Source organism: Cucumis sativus, chromosome 7 (assembly GCF_000004075.3).
Source record: "Cucumis sativus cultivar 9930 chromosome 7, Cucumber_9930_V3, whole genome shotgun sequence".
Lineage (NCBI taxonomy): Eukaryota > Viridiplantae > Streptophyta > Magnoliopsida > Cucurbitales > Cucurbitaceae > Cucumis > Cucumis sativus.
The window spans coordinates 15,946,745-15,965,321 of NC_026661.2; the positions used below are offsets into that span (position 1 = coordinate 15,946,745).

At 31.9% G+C, this 18,577-nt stretch overlaps 2 protein-coding genes across 7 annotated transcripts in view; one reads left to right on the top strand and one right to left on the bottom strand.

The window, feature by feature from the left end:
* Positions 1 to 538: 538 nt before the first annotated feature.
* LOC116404966 lies at positions 539 to 5,680 on the top strand. 4 transcript variants are annotated; one of them, XR_004217986.1, is made up of 4 exons: positions 542 to 738; positions 3,616 to 3,699; positions 4,736 to 4,840; positions 5,426 to 5,680. XR_004217986.1 is itself a non-coding variant. In XM_031888412.1 (4 exons), exons 1-4 carry the CDS (start codon positions 678 to 680, stop codon positions 5,547 to 5,549), a joined length of 327 nt encoding a protein of 108 aa, XP_031744272.1. In that variant the 5' UTR covers positions 542 to 677; the 3' UTR covers positions 5,550 to 5,680. The 4 variants fall into 4 exon arrangements, 2 of the variants coding, with proteins under 2 accessions (XP_031744272.1, XP_031744273.1); XM_031888412.1 differs by having other exon boundaries at positions 4,783 to 4,840; XM_031888413.1 differs by having other exon boundaries at positions 4,786 to 4,840.
* Positions 5,681 to 10,256: 4,576 nt separating this feature from the next.
* LOC101212178 (transcription initiation factor TFIID subunit 1) overlaps positions 10,257 to 18,577 on the bottom strand; it is a 31,756-nt gene continuing 23,435 nt past the window's right edge. For all 3 annotated transcript variants that reach the window (XM_011660904.2, XM_011660905.2, XM_011660903.2), the window contains exons 16-22: positions 16,512 to 16,718; positions 15,485 to 15,968; positions 14,350 to 14,528; positions 14,128 to 14,247; positions 12,335 to 12,391; positions 11,142 to 12,254; positions 10,257 to 11,055 (exon numbers count right to left, since the gene is read on the bottom strand). In XM_011660904.2, the coding sequence (XP_011659206.1) occupies positions 10,693 to 11,055; positions 11,142 to 12,254; positions 12,335 to 12,391; positions 14,128 to 14,247; positions 14,350 to 14,528; positions 15,485 to 15,968; positions 16,512 to 16,718 (2,523 nt within the window). In that variant the 3' untranslated portion in view covers positions 10,257 to 10,692. The remainder of the gene's footprint in view (positions 11,056 to 11,141; positions 12,255 to 12,334; positions 12,392 to 14,127; positions 14,248 to 14,349; positions 14,529 to 15,484; positions 15,969 to 16,511; positions 16,719 to 18,577) is intronic.

The following is an 18,577-nucleotide window of genomic DNA, read 5'->3' on the forward strand; positions in this document are numbered from 1 at the left end:
GTCTTGTAATGTAGTAAACTTTTCTCGTGTTGTTGTTCCTCAACTAGGGATTGTACTCGCCAGACAAGTTTCTTCTCACGTAATACTTGCACGCGCTCCTCTGTGATCCACTATTTTTCGTTTCTTATTAATCTTGCGTTAAAACACATTGAAAACTTGGTAAAACAGGCATGGCGATTTATGCAAAGTGTATTTTCTAATAATTATGAATTTGCACTAGAAGCTATGTGTTTTGACATCTTTACTATGTGTTTTGGTTCAATTATTGTACCTAAATGGTCATAATAACTTGTATTTCTACAAGTTATCGCACGTCTCCACTTGCACTACAACAAAACCTACCTACTATGCCAGTTGTATATATCCTAAATTGGAAAGAAGAAAGAAAAAACTATCACAAAATGTCAAAATTCACGATTTTGGTGGGAAAAGACGATTTTTTTTGGATTTGAAGAATTTAAAACAGTTTTTAACTGCCATAAATATAAATAATAAAATATAAGTTTCATTAAAAATTATTAAAATATAAACTTATTTTTACTTCTCCTTTCTTCATTGTCATCTTCACGTTATAACCCAAAAAAACCCAACCCCAACCTCATTCTTCTCCATCTCCATGAACTTTCATCTCAACGACGGAGACCCACGACAACAGAGACCCACTGCGATAGAGACCCATGACGACGTCAAATCTAAACATTTCGAAGACAACGACCAACACTCGTTTTCTCATCGACGGTAACCCACACTCACGACCCACACTCTTTTTAAAGATTTTGAAGACATGTTAGTGTTTAATGTCTTTCACTTTTGTGTCTTTCCCTTTTCTGGTTTTAATCAGTAGGGTGTAAGAAATGGAACAAAACCATTTGTGAATAGTTTCTCACCTTTTCATTCACCCCTCCCCCATATATATGTGATCTGTCTCTGATTGTTTCCTCATAAAATCTTAATAATCGTATTGTTTATGGTAGATCAATGAATCTTTAAAAGCTAGAGAGTGGGTGTTTAGTGGGAAAAAAATTTCAGTATGGAATTTGTTTGTGAAATTGCCGGAGAGAGAAAAATACTGTTTTTTAGGATGTGGATTGTGACTCTGTTTTATACAATTTATTTTCAAAGCATATTTTGACTGTGGAACTAGAAAGGGACTTTTTTAATCCAACCCATTTGCATTGCTAGTGGAAGAAAATAATCTGCAACTCATGAAGTCCAACCAATGGTTTGTTATTATTATTAGCCTATTTGTCCAATTGTAGTGTCAAGTATTAGAAACTTCCTACCTTGAGTTTGGTATATTATATAGGAAACAAAAATATTATTATCTTCTCTTGGTAATGAAAATAACGAATAGCATAAGGATATGGTATAGTGTGACAAACCACGAGCTTGGGAATTGAAATTAACTTGGGGGTATCAAAGATTTTGTAAATGAACATTGGATTTTGTGAGATGTGAAGTTTTGAGAAGTTTGAATGATGATGATAATGGAGAAGATTTTGTAGGAATTATTAAGGATGTTCTTATAAAATCCAACATTATGATTCCATTCAAGTTGCACAAAATTTGGTCTCTCCTTTGATGGGTTTCAGCTCACATTGTTGGAGGGTTTCTTTGACTGCTTGAGCTTGAGGAGAATTTGAAGGAAAAGAGAAAGAAGATAGGATTTGTGGGAGTTGTTTGAAGGAGAAAGGAATTTGATCAGCTTTTTCTTTTGGTAAAAATGGAGGGGATTTTGAAGGGTCTCTTTTAGAGAAATAAATTGGGTGTTTTTTCCCAACTAATTTTAGGTTATTGACTGTAAAGGAAACTATGTAAATAGTTTAGATTGTGATTCGTATGAGATGAAGAAGAAGAGTGATTATGATTATTATTGTTCTTCATTGGAAATTCATCATCTTGGGAAGTTTGAATATTATCTCTAATTGTGGTGACCATTTTTATGATGGAATTTTGTACTGTACTTGATGTTGCTTCAATAAAATCATTCATTTCAATTTGTTTCCTCTTCTAAACAATTTCGCTCATGGAAGATTCAATTCTTCCTTCAGCAAACTGCAAAATGTGAAAGTTAATTTATATGAGATTTTTTTGCCTAAGAAAAATTGATATTGATGCCTCTTTTGACAATCGTTATATTTTAAAATTTGAGCTTATAGAATGCTATTTTTACATTTTTTTTAACAAAATACTTAGAGTGGGTTTGCTAAGAGGGACGGGTAGGTATACTTGGACATCTCAGTTAGATTAGTACATCTATCATTACCCCTATCGTACCTAAACCCAATAAACTATATATCATTGGCACAAAAGAACAATTACTAGAGCGTTTATTGGCACAAGTAGTGAGAAATAAAACCAACCAAGGCAAAAGCATTGTCGCATCTGATTATGAATTTTGTAAATTTTGATCTTTTGCTAATCTTCATTTATTTTTCCTTGGAAAAAAGTCTGAAAATATTGAACCCATAGTTGGAAAATGGGTTTCATACCTTAACCGGGAGAAGAAGTTGGATTCACTTGTAGGTTGATGTCCTTCTGCTTCACATGCTCCTAAAGGACTGTACATATATGCCAATGTTGGAAGACTGTGATAAAATTTTATATGACAACCTTGGATATTTGTTATCAATTTATAGGGGATTTAAGTTTATAATCTATGGCTCTAATTTAGGTTTGTAATCTTATAATCAATTTAATTTTGATTTACTAAATTAATTTCTAATAATCAAGGGAAGACAATGCTCATGGACATGTTTTTCAATGCTACTTAAGGAATTGTTAAACATAGAAAAAGGTACCATTTCCATGAGGTGAGACATTATTCTAGTTCGAAAAATTGGAAACATTGGAACATACAGGAAAAACTAGAAAAGCGGTTTTCTAGTTACACCACAGCAAGGGGGTAGCGAAGGTATGGAGGGGATGCAAAGGACTTTCTAATTCTCAAACCAATGATTAAATTTCTCTTTCATTTAATGATAGTGTAAAATAATTACTCCTATTATGATTTTACAATAACTTTTCCTTTCTAGGAAAACTAGAAAAGCGTTGAAGAACCACATCTATTGAAAAACAATATCACTGGTGAGATTTTTGTATTTAAAAAAAATTGAATACGTACTTACATAAAAAAATATTATCACTCTCCCTTTTTGACTTGTTTGTATGACTACAGTTATTCACAGTAACTCATCATGCTTTCCTAAATATTGTTTGTTGTTTTGTTGATTCATATAAGGTTAAATTTTATACTTTATAGGGTTATTCTCTTGTTTGTTTATTATATTACTACTATTTGCAACAAAAATTTATACGTTAAACTTTGGAGTATGTTAGGGATTGTATCTAACCATGGTAACACAAATATCCTTGCATTTGAATGACTTTGGAGTATTGTTATTATTGACTTATCTTATGAGTTAGGCTTTAACTGATATCATTCTTCACTAGCTTGACAAAATAATTCACTGCTTTGTAAATTTTGTGTTGAATGTTAACTCATAATGTCACTAATTAATTAATACAAGTTTCCATGATTCTCTAAATTGTGTTAATGCATAATGCCTGATTTATTTTTGTTTGTTATATTTTGGGGCATTTTAATGTCTCTAGGATGCAGACTATTTAAACTAGAACAAATTGCTACATATGGTGGAGTTTCTCGAAAATCCAACTCTTTCGCCGCCTTCGATTCAGGTATTTTCTATATATTTCACCTCTGATTTCAAGATAGATAAATGGGATAAATAGAATTTGGTTGTTAGAATTCCGAAGAGAATCCTTTTATATTGGTTGGAGATCTTTGAGTTACAATTGGTAGATGCTCAAATTTCTAAACCGTGTGAGGAAGGATATGAATATGGAGTTTGGATGAATTTTAGTGTTTCTTACTGGTTCTTTAGAGGTAGATTGTGCAAAAATGGATCTACTTTGAAAGATGAACTAAAAAAAGAAGTTGATTACTAAGAGACTCTTATTTTGATTGTGAACTATTGGAATGTTTGGTAATTTTATGTTTATGTGGCTTTAGCATAAACAAGCAATGGCTTTCGAAAATCAAAGTTAGTTTGGATGAGGCTGAAGTTTTGGTATATTTAGAAAGGAGATTGTTTTGTCCTGATGTATATATATATTGTTTATTTTATTTTTCTTTAAAAAAAACCTAAAAAACTAATAGTTTTGTCTCGAAAAAATGGTTATTAAAAATTGATTATCAATCCATCACATTGAATTTGTTTGTGTACTATAAAAATTAGGTTGAAATTGAATTTTATGCAGTTTACTAACTATAGGGAGGATGGATTTAATGACTGACTTTTAGAAAGAAAGCTAATGTCAATTACGTGTTAAGTTAAAGTCTCTCCCTTGGTATGTTTATATAACAAAAAATAAGTATTAACTCATTAGGAAAAAGTACTTATCAAATTATTTTGTATACCTTTATATGTGTGTGCGCTTCCCTTCATATCAGTTGCATTACAATGACCAAATATGCTATCCTTGATTTCTTTTAACTAAATAAGTATTGATTAGCTCCGTACATATTCTCAAAATGACATTGATGAAGTTAGATCTGAAAGGGCGGAGTTCATATCTAAGTTGTGTTTTTTTATTCTAAAATTGATGGTTATGATTGCATGAGGTTTTCATACAATCATTTGGCTCAATTGAAGTTTATTTTAACTAAAGAAATTATGTTTAAGAAAGTTGTGATCTTTGATGAGTGTACTAGCGGCATGAAGCTAGATCTTCATATTTCTTTCAATTTTGGTGTCCTAGTAGAGAGTAAGGAGGATCAGTATATGCAATCAGAATTTGTGAGTTCCCATATCCAGCGGTATGCCACCATTTTCCTTCTATGATTTGGAGAGATGTATTTATTTGTATATGTGTTCAAAAATCGTAGAATGTTGGTTCTCTCAATAGACATTGGCCTGAAATGTTGAAACTTGAATGTTGGTTCTCTCTATAGAGATTGCTAGTGCTCGCTCTATTTTCAACTATACATGAAGACTTAAAACAAACTATGTTGATGCTTGCCGTATTTTGGTTTTTCTGCACCTTCAAATTTTCTATGTTCTAAGGCATGCTTTTGTATTCAGGTTGATGAAAACTATAAATCAATTTCTCCAATTACGTCTTATTTATTTATCTTGGCTTTAAAATTGGAATATGTTACTACACTAATAGCATGAATCTAAAATGATGGTAGACAATTGTATATGATGTTATGACCACTTTTACTGTCAAACTTTCTCCAAATTCCAAGTTACCAAGTAAGTGATAGTAGGCCATTTTTCTTGTAGTGGTATATCATTTCTTTACCTTGTCCATTTGAATTGTTTTTGTTTACTTGTGAATTGATTTGCTTAGATAATGTTCTTTAGTCATACTCTAAAATGAGATTTTGTTTTCTTACTAGGTTTGGAAGAATCTATTGGAGCAGTGAAGTCAACGTGAAACAATGGATTGATATAGGATTTTCTGTATGGTTGGTAGAAAAATCTTTGTTACAATGTACGAATTTTAGGCTTGTCAGTACCTAAAGATGTTAGTGTTTATTCTTTTTGTATGTAAACTACCTTTTAACAAAAAATGGTTATTAGTCAATTGTTGTACGAATATTACAAAGTGTATTATAGCGTATATATATTAAAGTGTTGACTTTTTGTTTTCATATGAGTGTGATGTATTAGAACATTATTGTCATAGAAATTGTTAGTGTAATGACAGAGCGGCAAGAATAACAGGAAAAAAATGTAGTAATTGAGGAATATACGACATGGAGAAATGTCATAATATACGAATTTGTGACATTTTGTAACTGTCGTCAATAGCGAAACAATGACATTTGCTTTTATAAAAAACTTTCACGATTGACATACTCTTGACAGAGAAAAAATTCCATAATATACGAATTCATGATATTTTTGTAACCGTTGTCAATATAAAAAGGATGACATTTATCTTTATAAAAAAATGTCACGATTGATATATCCTTGACAGATAAAAAATGTCATAATAAACGAATTCACGAAAAAACTTATTGTGACGGTTTTTGAAAATTGTCATGAAAAAACTTTCCACAATAGGCGATATTATGACTGTAAATAACTGTTACGAATTTTATTCACGATAAAAAATAACTGTCAACTATCGTCGTAGACCATTTCTATTGTAGTGTTGGTCGCATGAAGTGACGTTTTGTGAGAGGCGTGACATAGTTACTATTTGCTACTGAATATACACATGCCTTTCGTTTTACTCCAGTTACATCAATTTCAAAAACATTTGTAGCCATCTATTTTTGGCATGCTTAATTTGATTACAAATTATTATTTCTAATTTGAGGCTACTTTTTTAAAAAATAGAACAAAGTAATAATAAAAATTAAATAATGCTTTTATTCATCAACATTTAAATGTTTTTTAAAGATTGAAAAAGGGTGAAACAAAATGGTTTATGAATGGAATTTAAATTTTGAATTATGAGATCTTTTATTAGGGAGAAAATCAATTTAATCTATTTTGATAAAAATCAATCAAATATTATTTTTAATAAAAAATCAATTATATAATAATCATATGTTTAAATTAATTTTTTCCTTTTCAAAATCTTGAATTTGAATAGTCTATAAATAAATAGTGTGAATTTTGGTCATTTTTTTAAAAAAAATCATTTAGTTTATCTCTGAAGAGGCTAAAGAAAGGTTTTTTCATCTTTTTTGAACAATATTCTTTGCACCTCGTCAACTCGGTAAAGCAACTTTATACCACCTCTCTCCAGATATTCTAATCTTTCTCCCTTTCAATCACATACGAGACATCGCATCGACAAGAAATTTGTTTGAAGCAAAAAGATTTACTCCCAAAAGTGTTGCCTCTCATACAATGAGAAACTTTCTTTTGATATTAACTTTTAGTCTTAAAAAGTTTATTATTTTTTTTACTTCTTTTTTCATGTCTTCTTATTTGTGGTTATTATTATTATTATTTTAACCTCAACCATTAGCCTCCTCCTTCTCTCTTACAGAAAGAAAAGAGTATTAATGTAAAGTTTGTTGTTTAATTTTTTTACTTATTTTTATCTTGTTTTCTAAGTTTTCACCATTATTATTATTATTTAGTCTCAACCTTTAGCTTTCTTTTCTTTTCTGTCTGACAAAACAAAATGGGATAAAGAATTTCTTTTTTACTTCATTTTTTTGTTATAATTATTATATAGTATATTATTATTATTTGTAACGCATCATCATATTATTATTTGTGTTAAAAACTTATTAAAATAAAAATTGTTTTATCTTCATTCACATGCATCCTAGAAAATTTTTCAAAAGTCCTAATATGAAATTGTTCCAAGTTAAGAATGCTTAATTTTTTAGTTCTTATGATCGAGCCATTAAAAAGAAATGTGCACCTTGTTGATATAGACATTTATTTTTAATTCTTTTAAGCATTTCTTAACATTACTTTCATATCCTTAGGATTGATCTTATTCAGGTGTGATATTGATTTCCTAAACTCAAAGCTTTACACTAATACTTTAAACTTTACGGTATAGATGACAATTTTTAATCTAATGTTTTATATTTTTACTTTTGTTTCTTTAGTTTAATTCCTATTACATTTTGTTTTAATAAACAATATGTTTGTTTTCGTTATTCTTATTATTTCATCTATCCCAAATACTCTCAAATTCATGATTTATCAATGCATAAATACATGTACATGTACGTATGTTTTCTTTTGCATTTTACTATGGTGTTATTTTAATATATCTTTGTTACATCATAGTTAATAAGTAGTAATTTAATTTTTTTAATCATTTTTCTTTTTGAACTTTTTCTTTAAAAAAATTTGACAGTGGAACTTAGAAATATTTGTAGTCTATTATTTTCAAATTCTTGAGATGAGGGGTTGATTATTTCAAGTTTCAAATCAATCCCCATCCCTTCTTGTAAAAATACTTTTTTATTATTTTTATTTGCTTAATTTGTTTGGTTGCATCCTTGATTTTAATTATTGTATGGTTCATTTACTCATATTTGATTTCTAATTAAAACTCTTCAAAGTTTTTAAAAAAATCTTTTTAGTTTAATTTTCTTTAAATACTTTTTGAAAATATTTCATAAAACTCTTCTTTAAAACTATTTAGAAAATCTTTCTTTAAAATCGTAATTTCTATGTTTTTAAAAGGTTCAAAATCTAATTAATCTATGATTTCACACACGGTTTCCTTAAACAAAATTCTGCGATGGAATCTACAAATATTTTGGTGTCCGTTAACTATAGATTCTTGGGGAGGTGAATTAATATCTTTGAAAATCTGAGATTTGATCCCAAGAAAAATTAATTTAATCAAGTTTTTTTTAAAAAAATCTTTATTTAAAGAATATCCTAGGATGAATTTTAAGAATTTGTAATAATTTTTCATTATGGTAAGGTGAAATTTTTTTTTTTTTCATTATAGTCTAATTGATAGAATGTTCTCCACCTTCATAAATTGTAATAATTTCTCATTAGTGAAATGTGTTTGTTGACGTGAAAGAAAGATAATAATGTGGGGGAGTCTCACGCACATTGTCAAAGTCGTAGTGGTAGTGGAAGTCACAAATATTACCACTTGAAGAGTCGTGTCCCATCTAGAAAGGAAAAAAATGATTTTATTAAAGAGAGGGGAAGTCATTAATATTACATATTACCAAATAACTTACACATCTAAATGATGTATATTGGAATATATGGCTTCAAAAAAAATTGAATGTCAAGCTTACCTTATTTTACATTTTAATTTTGCCACAAATACGAACTAAATTTGGACATTTGAAACTACAAGCAATAAATTGGGATTTTTTAAAAATAATATAAAAAATACAACTATTTACATTTTATGATAAAAACTCATTACATAATTTTGCCATAAAATATAAATAGTATTTTACATTTTGTTTTTGACAATTTTTATGATAAATTAGCATTTTAATTTCTTTTAATCTTTTTAATTGATTATCTAAATTGTTGTTAAAATGATGGGGCTAAAATATACATCCTTAAATTTTACACTTTGCGTGAAAATTTTTAGAAACTTTTAAAGTTTTCAAAAAATATTACTATATATTTTTTCAAAAGTTCAAAAATATGGTATCGTTGAGTGTTATGTCATACATCCTTCAAAAGTGTTGAAAATATAACTAATTTTAAAAAGAAGTTAAATGATACTTTTATTGTTAGTATATAAACAAAAACCATTAATATTTCGTTCACAAAAATAAAAATTTAAGAAAATTGTCCAACAAATGATCAATTCATTTGAATTTTTCTCCATTGCAGAAGCATATTTTATTTTATTTTATTTTTCTTAGTATAAACACAAGATTGGAGATTTGAGCTTATGTAATGGACAAAAGATAGATGACATTATCTCCAACGAAAATAGCTTTTGAAGTAAAAATTGAAAAATCGTTAAAAAGTATCTAGTCTTATATATTTTTTAAATGCAGCCTCATTCATAACCCCTAACTCCATTATTAGTGTTTTTAATATTAAATTTGAATGTGGTTATATTTTATGTTATTATTTTTCTCATTTAGACTACTATTTATATCTATCGATATGATGATATACACCGATAGTAGTATGTATTGGTTATCATGATTTATTGCAAATAAATTGTGATATTTTATTATATTTATAAATATTTTCAGAAGTTTTATCATTTAAAATAATTACTTTAACAAAAGCGAACAGATAAGAAATATGTTTGAATCAAACAGCTTGGTCATGTTTGATAATTATTTATCTAGAATTTCTTACCAAGTGAAAGAAACTATTTATTTTATCATCTTCAACCTCTGAACGTGAAGATCTCAGATTGATTTATACTAAATCAACAAGCTTGGTTGCATGTTATTTCCAAATATAAGTATAGGAATACGAATTAATGATATAGAATGTCACTAAAACTGGAGCATAGAGGCCTAAGTTCCTTTATTGATTAGACCTGAATCAACGATTTTTTAAGAATCCAAACAGAGTTCGGCCAATCTGAATCAACAATTTTTTAATAATTCAAGCGAAGCTTGACCAATCTAATAGGAAATGTATCAGTAGAGAGTTTTACATTGGCGACCTATTACCTTTTCCATTCATGGCTTTCCGAATCAATAGCAGTTTTACAAACTCTACTAAAATGTGTAAACGAGGTTAGTGATCAACCCCAAAAAACCTGTTTCCTTTTCCTGCTTCCGTAGTCAATTATTGAAAACTTGCCGGTGGAATAAAGGTGGAAAAAAAGAAAGATTCAACTGGGTTAATAAATACATCACTATAGTTACATTATGGGAACAATAAAATACATTTCTATTAAACCCAAAAACATTTTCAACTCGGGTATTATATACATGGCTACAGTACATTAAGGAAGGTCGGTCCTCTATCAACGAGTTCTAACCCCCAAATCAATCTATTTTCATCTTTTTGGCAAAACATTCTAATGAGCATATGGTTGTGTTCTAAGCCCGCCTTCATACCCTTTTAACTCTCCCCAACAAATGGCAGCTGAACATCCTAGACCTCTAATGGAATGGAATATTGTGTTAAACTATCTGCCATGAAAATGAGGATTCCACCTCACTACACTACATTATATGTATATACTACACAAAGGCACAATACGGTATGTACTCCACCCCTAAGAATCCCTATACTCGATTCCAATTTCTGCTTCAGTCAAGTCTTCATCACATTGTTTTAATAGATTGTCACAAAGCATCAAAAGCTGATCTGCTAGGGGAGGAATACCTGGGTTGCGCCCATCATTGTACAAGTGAGCATTATACATTATCTGCCATACATCATTCCTGAACTCGTCCCTGGTCTTGTATTCCAGCCTTCTAACCTTTTCTCTAATGGTAGAAAGATCCATTGGGCGCTCTATGATATCCAGGTAGTCAGGAGCCTCCTTCTTGGATACAGGTTTTATGAACAGATAGGAAATATCGAACCTGTCTTTGAGGGTCTCCACAATCCGCTCCAAGATATTTGACAAACCAACCTGCAACAAAAAATGCCAAAGTTTTAGATGAATTGAGCACAGTTAATGCACAAAAGTAGAGGAAATCCTACAAAGCACAAAAGTACCTCTCCCCCCCTACGGCGTTTTGTTGATGATGCCTGCTCTGGAATATGCCTTCCCAACTCAATAGGCTTCCTTTTCATGCTACGTTCTTTTTCTAGAGCCCTTTTATCAAATCTTCTAGATCTGGGGTCTTCCACATAATCATCTAATATTTCAGGGATTCGTTTCTTCTTCTTCTTCTTTGCTTTTAGACGTTCTTCTTCCTCCTTATCACTTCTAATGCTTGCTTCAAATCTTCTAATCTCAGCTAACTTCTCTTGTTCTTCTCGCATCCCCATTTGTTCATTGTAGACCCTTCTCACCTTCTCTTCCCGTAGTCTTTCTTCATTTCTCTGCTTCTCTTGCTTTTCCCACCATCTATGTTTTTCTCTAACTTTCTTTTTTCCAGAATCAGATGAACTCATGCTCCCATGCCTTGTATGCTTCTCAAGACTTGACAGCTCAACAATTCTTTTAGTCTTCCGGTACTCCATATCAACACTCCCATCATAAGCACTCCGATCCAAATCTACCTCCTTTGGCCGTTTGATTATGAGTTTTTTGTGAAGCTGTTCTTTTTCTGTTTCAACTGCTGATCTAATTATGGTGGCAGAGCGTCTGGGAAATTCCGTTCTCTCCCTATCCATATTTGTTGGTGGTCGTATTACAATGGATGGTTTATGAGCTTCAAGTGAAACCTTTTTTGCATCAGGAGGTCGTATTACAATTGAGGGTTTATGAGACTCAAATTGAATGTCTTCGGTTCTCTTCTTAGAAAATGTAATCTTGTTAACTTTAACAATAGACTTCCCAGTTTCATTGTCAGAATTGACTGGCAAGTCAGAAGTCTGTGGCAGTGCAGGACTAAGATTGTCAGAAAGCCTGTCCGCTGAGCTGCATTTGAATTTGACTGGAAGAACCTTTGCCGTAGATTTTTCACCCTCAAATGCTTCTGTTGTAAAACTTTTTGCTATGGCTTTAGGTGTAACCTTCTTAACCACAGCTTTCTGATGGGATTGATTAGATGGATCCATCGCATTCAACTTTATTGATACCTTATCTTGATCTGTTGTCTCTGGTGTTTCAAGATCCTCTCCATACTTGGGGCAATTCTTGTTTGTCCGCATGTGTCCAAACTGAGAACCAAAAACTTCAGAAAGTTAGCAATATTGAGGGATCAGAGCCAGGGAAAGTTTTAACTAAGAACTTTATGTACCTGACCACATTTTCCACACACGAAACTCTCTCGAGCTGATTTCTTCTCTTTAAAATTCTGATAAAAAAAAAAAGAGATTAAATGAATGTGGTTCCAACCACCATATAGAGAATAATAACATAAAACCAGTATCCACCTTTTCCCAGCAATCACTCCCATCACCTAAACTGAAGTAGCATCATAAAAAATACAATTTAACAAAAAAAAAGAAAACTTATTAAAAAAAATAGAGTGGGAAATTAAGAACGGGATCAATTCTACTCATAAAGGCTGGGAACAGTTCGGCTACAAGTTTCTAAACTTCCTAAAAACCTATCCATGTTAAATAATACCTTCATCAGTTCTTCCAAAGTTTTCATTTTTAATTAAGGTATGTGAAATCAGCTAAAAAGGACACGTCCTTTATCCCCTCTAGTAAAGACTAAAGACATAAGAGGGTCGTGGTTGTTTGATTGAAATCAAAGTTTGAAAAGTTTGAAAATTTTCTTGGAACACTAGAGATCGTGGGTCTCTGATATAGACCTAGATTAGTATAGATTTAGGGGTATAAGGATAATTAGATATTTAGGAAGTTACTAATAGATATTGGCAAATGTGGTTACTAGTAGTTATTATGTAAGTGTGGTTACTAGAGTGGTTACTAGAGTGGTTACATCATGTTATAAATGGACGGAAGGTAAGTGAGGGAGGAGAATTTTGTGATCTAGGGCTTGGGTCAGAGTACTCAAGAGGGAGGTTCCAAGTGCCTTATACTTGGTTTTATCTTGTACTCTCTTATAGTAACATTATAATAAATTCAGATCTTGTTCTTGTTGGGAAGTATCCTAACAGTTTCACAAAGGAGGAGTTTCTATTTATAAGGTGGCGGGTTCTTGTTCGTTTTTGGAAGATCTAAGTTGTGATCAAATATCACTTTTCAAGCCTGGTTTAGTTCCACTATCGGAAAGATTTCAACTGCAATCAAAAAGTTTATTTTAAAGCTTCTTGGTGCTAGCTACTTCCTTAAAAGATTCTCATCAAGTATTTAGTTTGTGCAAAATAAAATTGCAAAGTTGTCCGTTACTCTTTGTTGGTTGTCGGTCGATTTCTCGGGTTCTCTAGTTTTTTTTGCAGTAGTGATGCAGTTGTATTTGGTTATTTTCTTTTAAGTTTTACGGTGGCCATCTACTTGGAAATTAATTTCCTACAATTCCTTGACACCTAAATCTTGTAGGGTCGAACGTGATTGTCCTACGAGATTGGTCGAGGTACACATGAGTTGGTCCGGATACTCATGATATATATAAATATATATAGTTCTTCAGTTCTTTGGTTAAGAATTAGTTGTAATCTTCAGTTTGTTACTGCTTGGTAACTTTGTTTAGCTATTGGGCAGTTATGTGTTGGATTGGTATATAAGTGAATCCTTTTAATGATTACAGCATCTGCAGTATTATTATTCGAGTTTTCAAACACTCCCAACTTGTTTACACCAAGTAGTCATTGTTCTTTCAGTATTTGAAGGAGGCATGACTAGATCTTTTCTACTTCTCTCCTTTAGGGAGATTGTATCATAAAGACTTGATTATACCATAAGAGATTGTATCCAGCAAGAGAGTTGGGGAAAAGAGAAAACAGCTAAGGATGGGGGTTAAAACTATTCCCATAATAAGGACTAAGGATAAACCCTATATTTTAGACGAAGATTATGATTAGTTTTAGTTCCAAGTATAACATTTTCATAATACTAAAACATAAGGATCAAGTAAATTCCAGTGTCCCGATAAAACTATAAAAAAGAATCAAGTCCGTACCTTGACTTTGTCTCCTGATATCTTCAGTTTCTTATTGATTAGGCTCATCTCTGAACTATAGTTCTTCTTCATGGGTTTCAACTTTCCTGACTTTTCTTTTCGATTACTAATACTTTCAACCTGCCATCATATCACACGGCATTAATTATCTATAAATTGTCCTTCAGATGTGGAGTAAAAAAAATGTAATGAAAAGAATCACAAATAATCACATATTAGTACCTCCTTCTGTTCTCTTATATTTTCTTTAGAAATATAGGTCACATCAGGCTGAGCAATACTAATAAGATGTCTGGTTTGCTCAGGCTTTTCATGAAAAAAACTAGCTTGAAAACCTGTGGACAACACTGCTTCTCCCATGACTTTATTCTTCTTCTTCTTCCTCCTCCTCTCAGCTTCATCTGCATAATAGACTCTACATTAGTGCCAGTTAGAGGTGTGAATACCCCGAAGTACAAGGGACTAAGAAGCTTTGACCGCGGACAGAATTGCATTGAACTAATGATTGTTCAGAATCTCACTTAAGCAATGCGATCCCCAGAGAAAAGGTATGACCAGTCAGGCAAAAGAAGAATGAAAACGAGGTCCCACATAAATCAAAGGTATTGGCCAATATGGTGACCCAACTGAGTCATATCCATCTGCCACCTCACTAGAGACCATTCTGAGAAATTTGAAAGCCAACTAACTAAACTCAAGGTTAATATAGTTTACAGGTCATATAACCCTACTAACTTTCTGTAAGTAACATAACCAAGTACAACCTCAAAAAACAACGATTTCCATAATAAGTGGAAGAACAGAGTTGTAAGCAACTGCACCACCATTTGACTTGTGTTCAAAAGATCTCAATTTTTTCTTTTATCTTTTTATTTATTTTTTAGTATTATTATTTTTATTTTCAGGGTGTGGAAATTATCCTTGCCATACTTAAGTGGGTCGTGGCAAAGGACGAGCATATTGTATCAGTAAAGAAACTGATAAAGAGGATTCTACAGTCTGATTATGCCGAAAATGCCAATACCACCAAGAACTCTGGAAGATTTAATAATTCAGAGGAGCAAAATGTCAATGTGTAAACGGAATTATTGCAAACACTTATATGGGACTCCATGGTCGAATCTAAGAAAAATGCCAGAATAAAATGACTGTTCATGGCCACAAATAGTATGAGAAGCCAAAGCATGAAAAGGTTTAGCAATTAAATGAATGCAACTCTATCGCCAAAAATGAATCGTGAAATCATGATAAGCAAGACATTGAAGAGTTTTCCATGACATAAGGTAAAAGCTAATCATCCAAACCAAACACATCTCACGTAAAGTTTCCATAAATCATATACTAGAGTTGTCCATACCATCCATCAGCAACCTGCACAACTCAGCAGCTTCTGCCACTTCATCTTCAATTTCCTCTTCTGTTTGAACAATGGACGGGCGTCTCCTCATTTTAAGTCCCTTGACCCCATCAGTCTTTTCATGTCGGATCTCAAATGTATCAACTTCATCTTCAAATTCCTCTGCATCCAGCAAATTTTCCAAATCTCCAGCAAAGGAATCTAGATCACTATTTCCTTCAGAGTCACTCTCGTTCTCAGCACCATCTGAGGCCGAAAGACTCTGAATTTGTCGTTCCCAAATTTCTTGACACTTCTCTCTCGTCTGACGCTGCAGTTGCAGAAAGGACATTCGCTGGCCACGTGCATACTTGCTGATAGTTGTTGGATCTACTTGTACCCCAGAAGCTGCTTGCTCACTCGAAAGCCTGCGTATCATAGCAATTCTGTGCCATCTGGTCAGTTTTGCTATCTGTTCTTCAGATACATCAAACTTGAGAAGAACCTAAAATATCAAATAAGATGAAGATTTCAATGTAGTAAACATACAAAAAAATAGCATGAAAGAACCAATAGCGCAAAGCTCCAAAAAATAAATGAGAGCAAGAAAATAAGAATATCATTATTCCCACGCAAAAAGAAAAAATATTTTTAAGAGAGTTATACTTGTCACAAGTTCATTTAGTTCATAAGTTCTCAAATCTTACACATTGTTAGACACAATGACAAAAAGATTGACTGTAAATATTTCATCAATTTTATAATATTAATTATGATGTCATGCCATTGAAAACTAATTTTCTTATTTTTCACTGCTTATACACACGCACACGTACATACATTCATACATATATGTAATCATTTTTATAACAGAAAAGGAAATTTGAAGCATGTAAGTTTATGCGTTTAAATAAATACGACTTTGATCATTTCCCTCTCTGAGAATTTATTATTGTCATACATGAAAATAATTGTCTATTAAAACCCCTTGTCTTTGTACAATTACTATTTGTCTTCTAAAAACAATATTCAATGGAAAACCAGGTACCTCTTTTGCAGCATCCATGCTCAACCTACGTAGGTCTGCATCTGTCCCTGTCACTGCCGAGCTTCCTCGACTAGAGGCTGCTTTTTTCTTTAAAGATGCATTAGAAATAGGTGCTTTTGGAACCGAACGAACATAACTAAATCCAAGCCCACGACCAGATGGATCACCAACACCTGTAATTTCCAGCCTCTCTATATTTTCTTTTCCCTTTTATTAATTTGGTTGGGGTCAGACAAGAAGGTTGTAAATTAGCAAACAAACATCATATCATTCTATATAATCAATTTCCATCTATCTATCCAATATTTATCCATATTTCAATTCACGCTGTAGTTAAAGAGGCCTCTATTCAAATATATTTCTTTTTATGGAAGATCAGTATTAAAAAAAAAAATTTAAAAAAAAAACGTTAATGAAACAAACACATAACAGTATCCATTCATCTATAGAAATCAACTGTGTGTGTGTCATCCATGGAACAGCATCTGCAGTATTATTATCTCTCTTTTAGAAGAAACACTTAATTGAATATGCGGCAGGATATCTTGGTTAAATCCTTAATTGATTAGGACAAGGATTAGTTTTCTTAATTGATTAAGATTATTATTAGTTTACTTGATTTATTAGAATTATGATTAGTTTCTTTGATTAATTAGGATTAGGATTCGTTAGCTTTACAATTTTATATAAATAGAGGAATTGTCTTATTGTTTTTATAACATTTTATTCATAATAAAGACTTCGAGTTTATTATTGGAGATTTCTCTCCTTTTATCCTTTAGGCTACTTATTTGGTATCTGGACAACATTGACTGCCGGCAGTGGAAGCTCAAGAAAATCTTAGTAAGACTAGGGCAGGATGGAGCTTCATTAATTGTTCAGACATTTAATTAGGGGGAAGCCTTTAAATTCAAGAGGAGCGAGAAGAAATTTGAAAAGTCATCCCAGAATGAAATTTTATATAAAGACAAACATTTAGGAGCAGAAATTAATATTTTGGTTATGGAGCGACCAAGAAAGATTGAAACATATTCAACCCAAGAATCAGTCCTACAACAATTACAAGGTCGAAGCTTATTCGAGAACACCCAATATGTACATCTACTCCGAAGAATTGGAGGAAGTAAACAAGGGAGTAAACAAAATTCAGTGTTAGTTAGGAAAAATGGTTCAAGACATGGATCAACTTTCAAAACAATGGCAAAAGTTCAAAAAAGAAATAATTCAAGAAAATAAAAACCAGAGTTTGATGAATTAAAGAAGATCAAGAATTCAAACCAGTTGTGGAGTCTTGTTCGACAAAAAACCCAAAAGAAGTTCCAAACTCACACGTGCACTAACTGACCAAGGAAGAAAAAACGAGCAAAGAAAAATCGAGGGCAAAGACTAAGAAAGACGTATCTAAAAAAGAAGAGGTGATTTCGTTGGAGCAGACGACAATCATGGGTAACCCGGTTTGAAGAGGTCTGAATCTTTAGCTGTAGTCAATTGCTTGGAAGACAATGAGGAAGAATACACGGTTACACATGATCCATTCGGCTCAATCCCCTTGATTTGATCCAACATGTGTACTCAATTCCTGGCATGTGTTTCACACAATCTGACCCCTTCGAGTTTGTATGACCCAACTTGTGTTCAACCCTAGTTTCAATCTGCTTCCTTTTTCATGGGTTTATTTCAACCCTTTTTTCACAAATTCCAGGTTATGCAATAGCAAATTTCCAAATAGATTTACGGTCGCTTTGATACACCAACTTCGGCTAAAATGGTTGAGCAAAATCTTGGTGGCAGGAATGTATACAAATCTCAACAACCAAAGAAAAAAATTTATGAGGTTCCCACTCTACAGTTCTCAAATTTTTATGAATTTCCATCTTTTTAATTGCAATGCAAGATCTCCACAGGCACACTATTTTATTTGGGGGTTTTAGAAATCATTGTAGGAAAAAAATTGTATTCTTCATTTTCTTTTTGAAACTCAAGGACAAGTTTTTCTAGAGGGATAGGATGATGTGGTAGGATTAGAGTAAATTAGGATATCTTGATTAAATCCTTAATTGATTAGA

What these genes read in the sequence shown, in the direction of transcription:
- LOC116404966 (XM_031888412.1), top strand. Translation starts at nt 678, where the DNA reads ATGACGACGTCAAATCTAAACATTTCGAAGACAACGACCAACACTCGT. An exon ending in TTTCGCCGCCTTCGATTCAG is followed by an intron (nt 3,700 to 4,782) that starts GTATTTTCTATA and finishes TTGGTGTCCTAG; the next exon opens with TAGAGAGTAAGGAGGATCAG. An exon ending in GTGAGTTCCCATATCCAGCG is followed by an intron (nt 4,841 to 5,425) that starts GTATGCCACCAT and finishes TTTTCTTACTAG; the next exon opens with GTTTGGAAGAATCTATTGGA.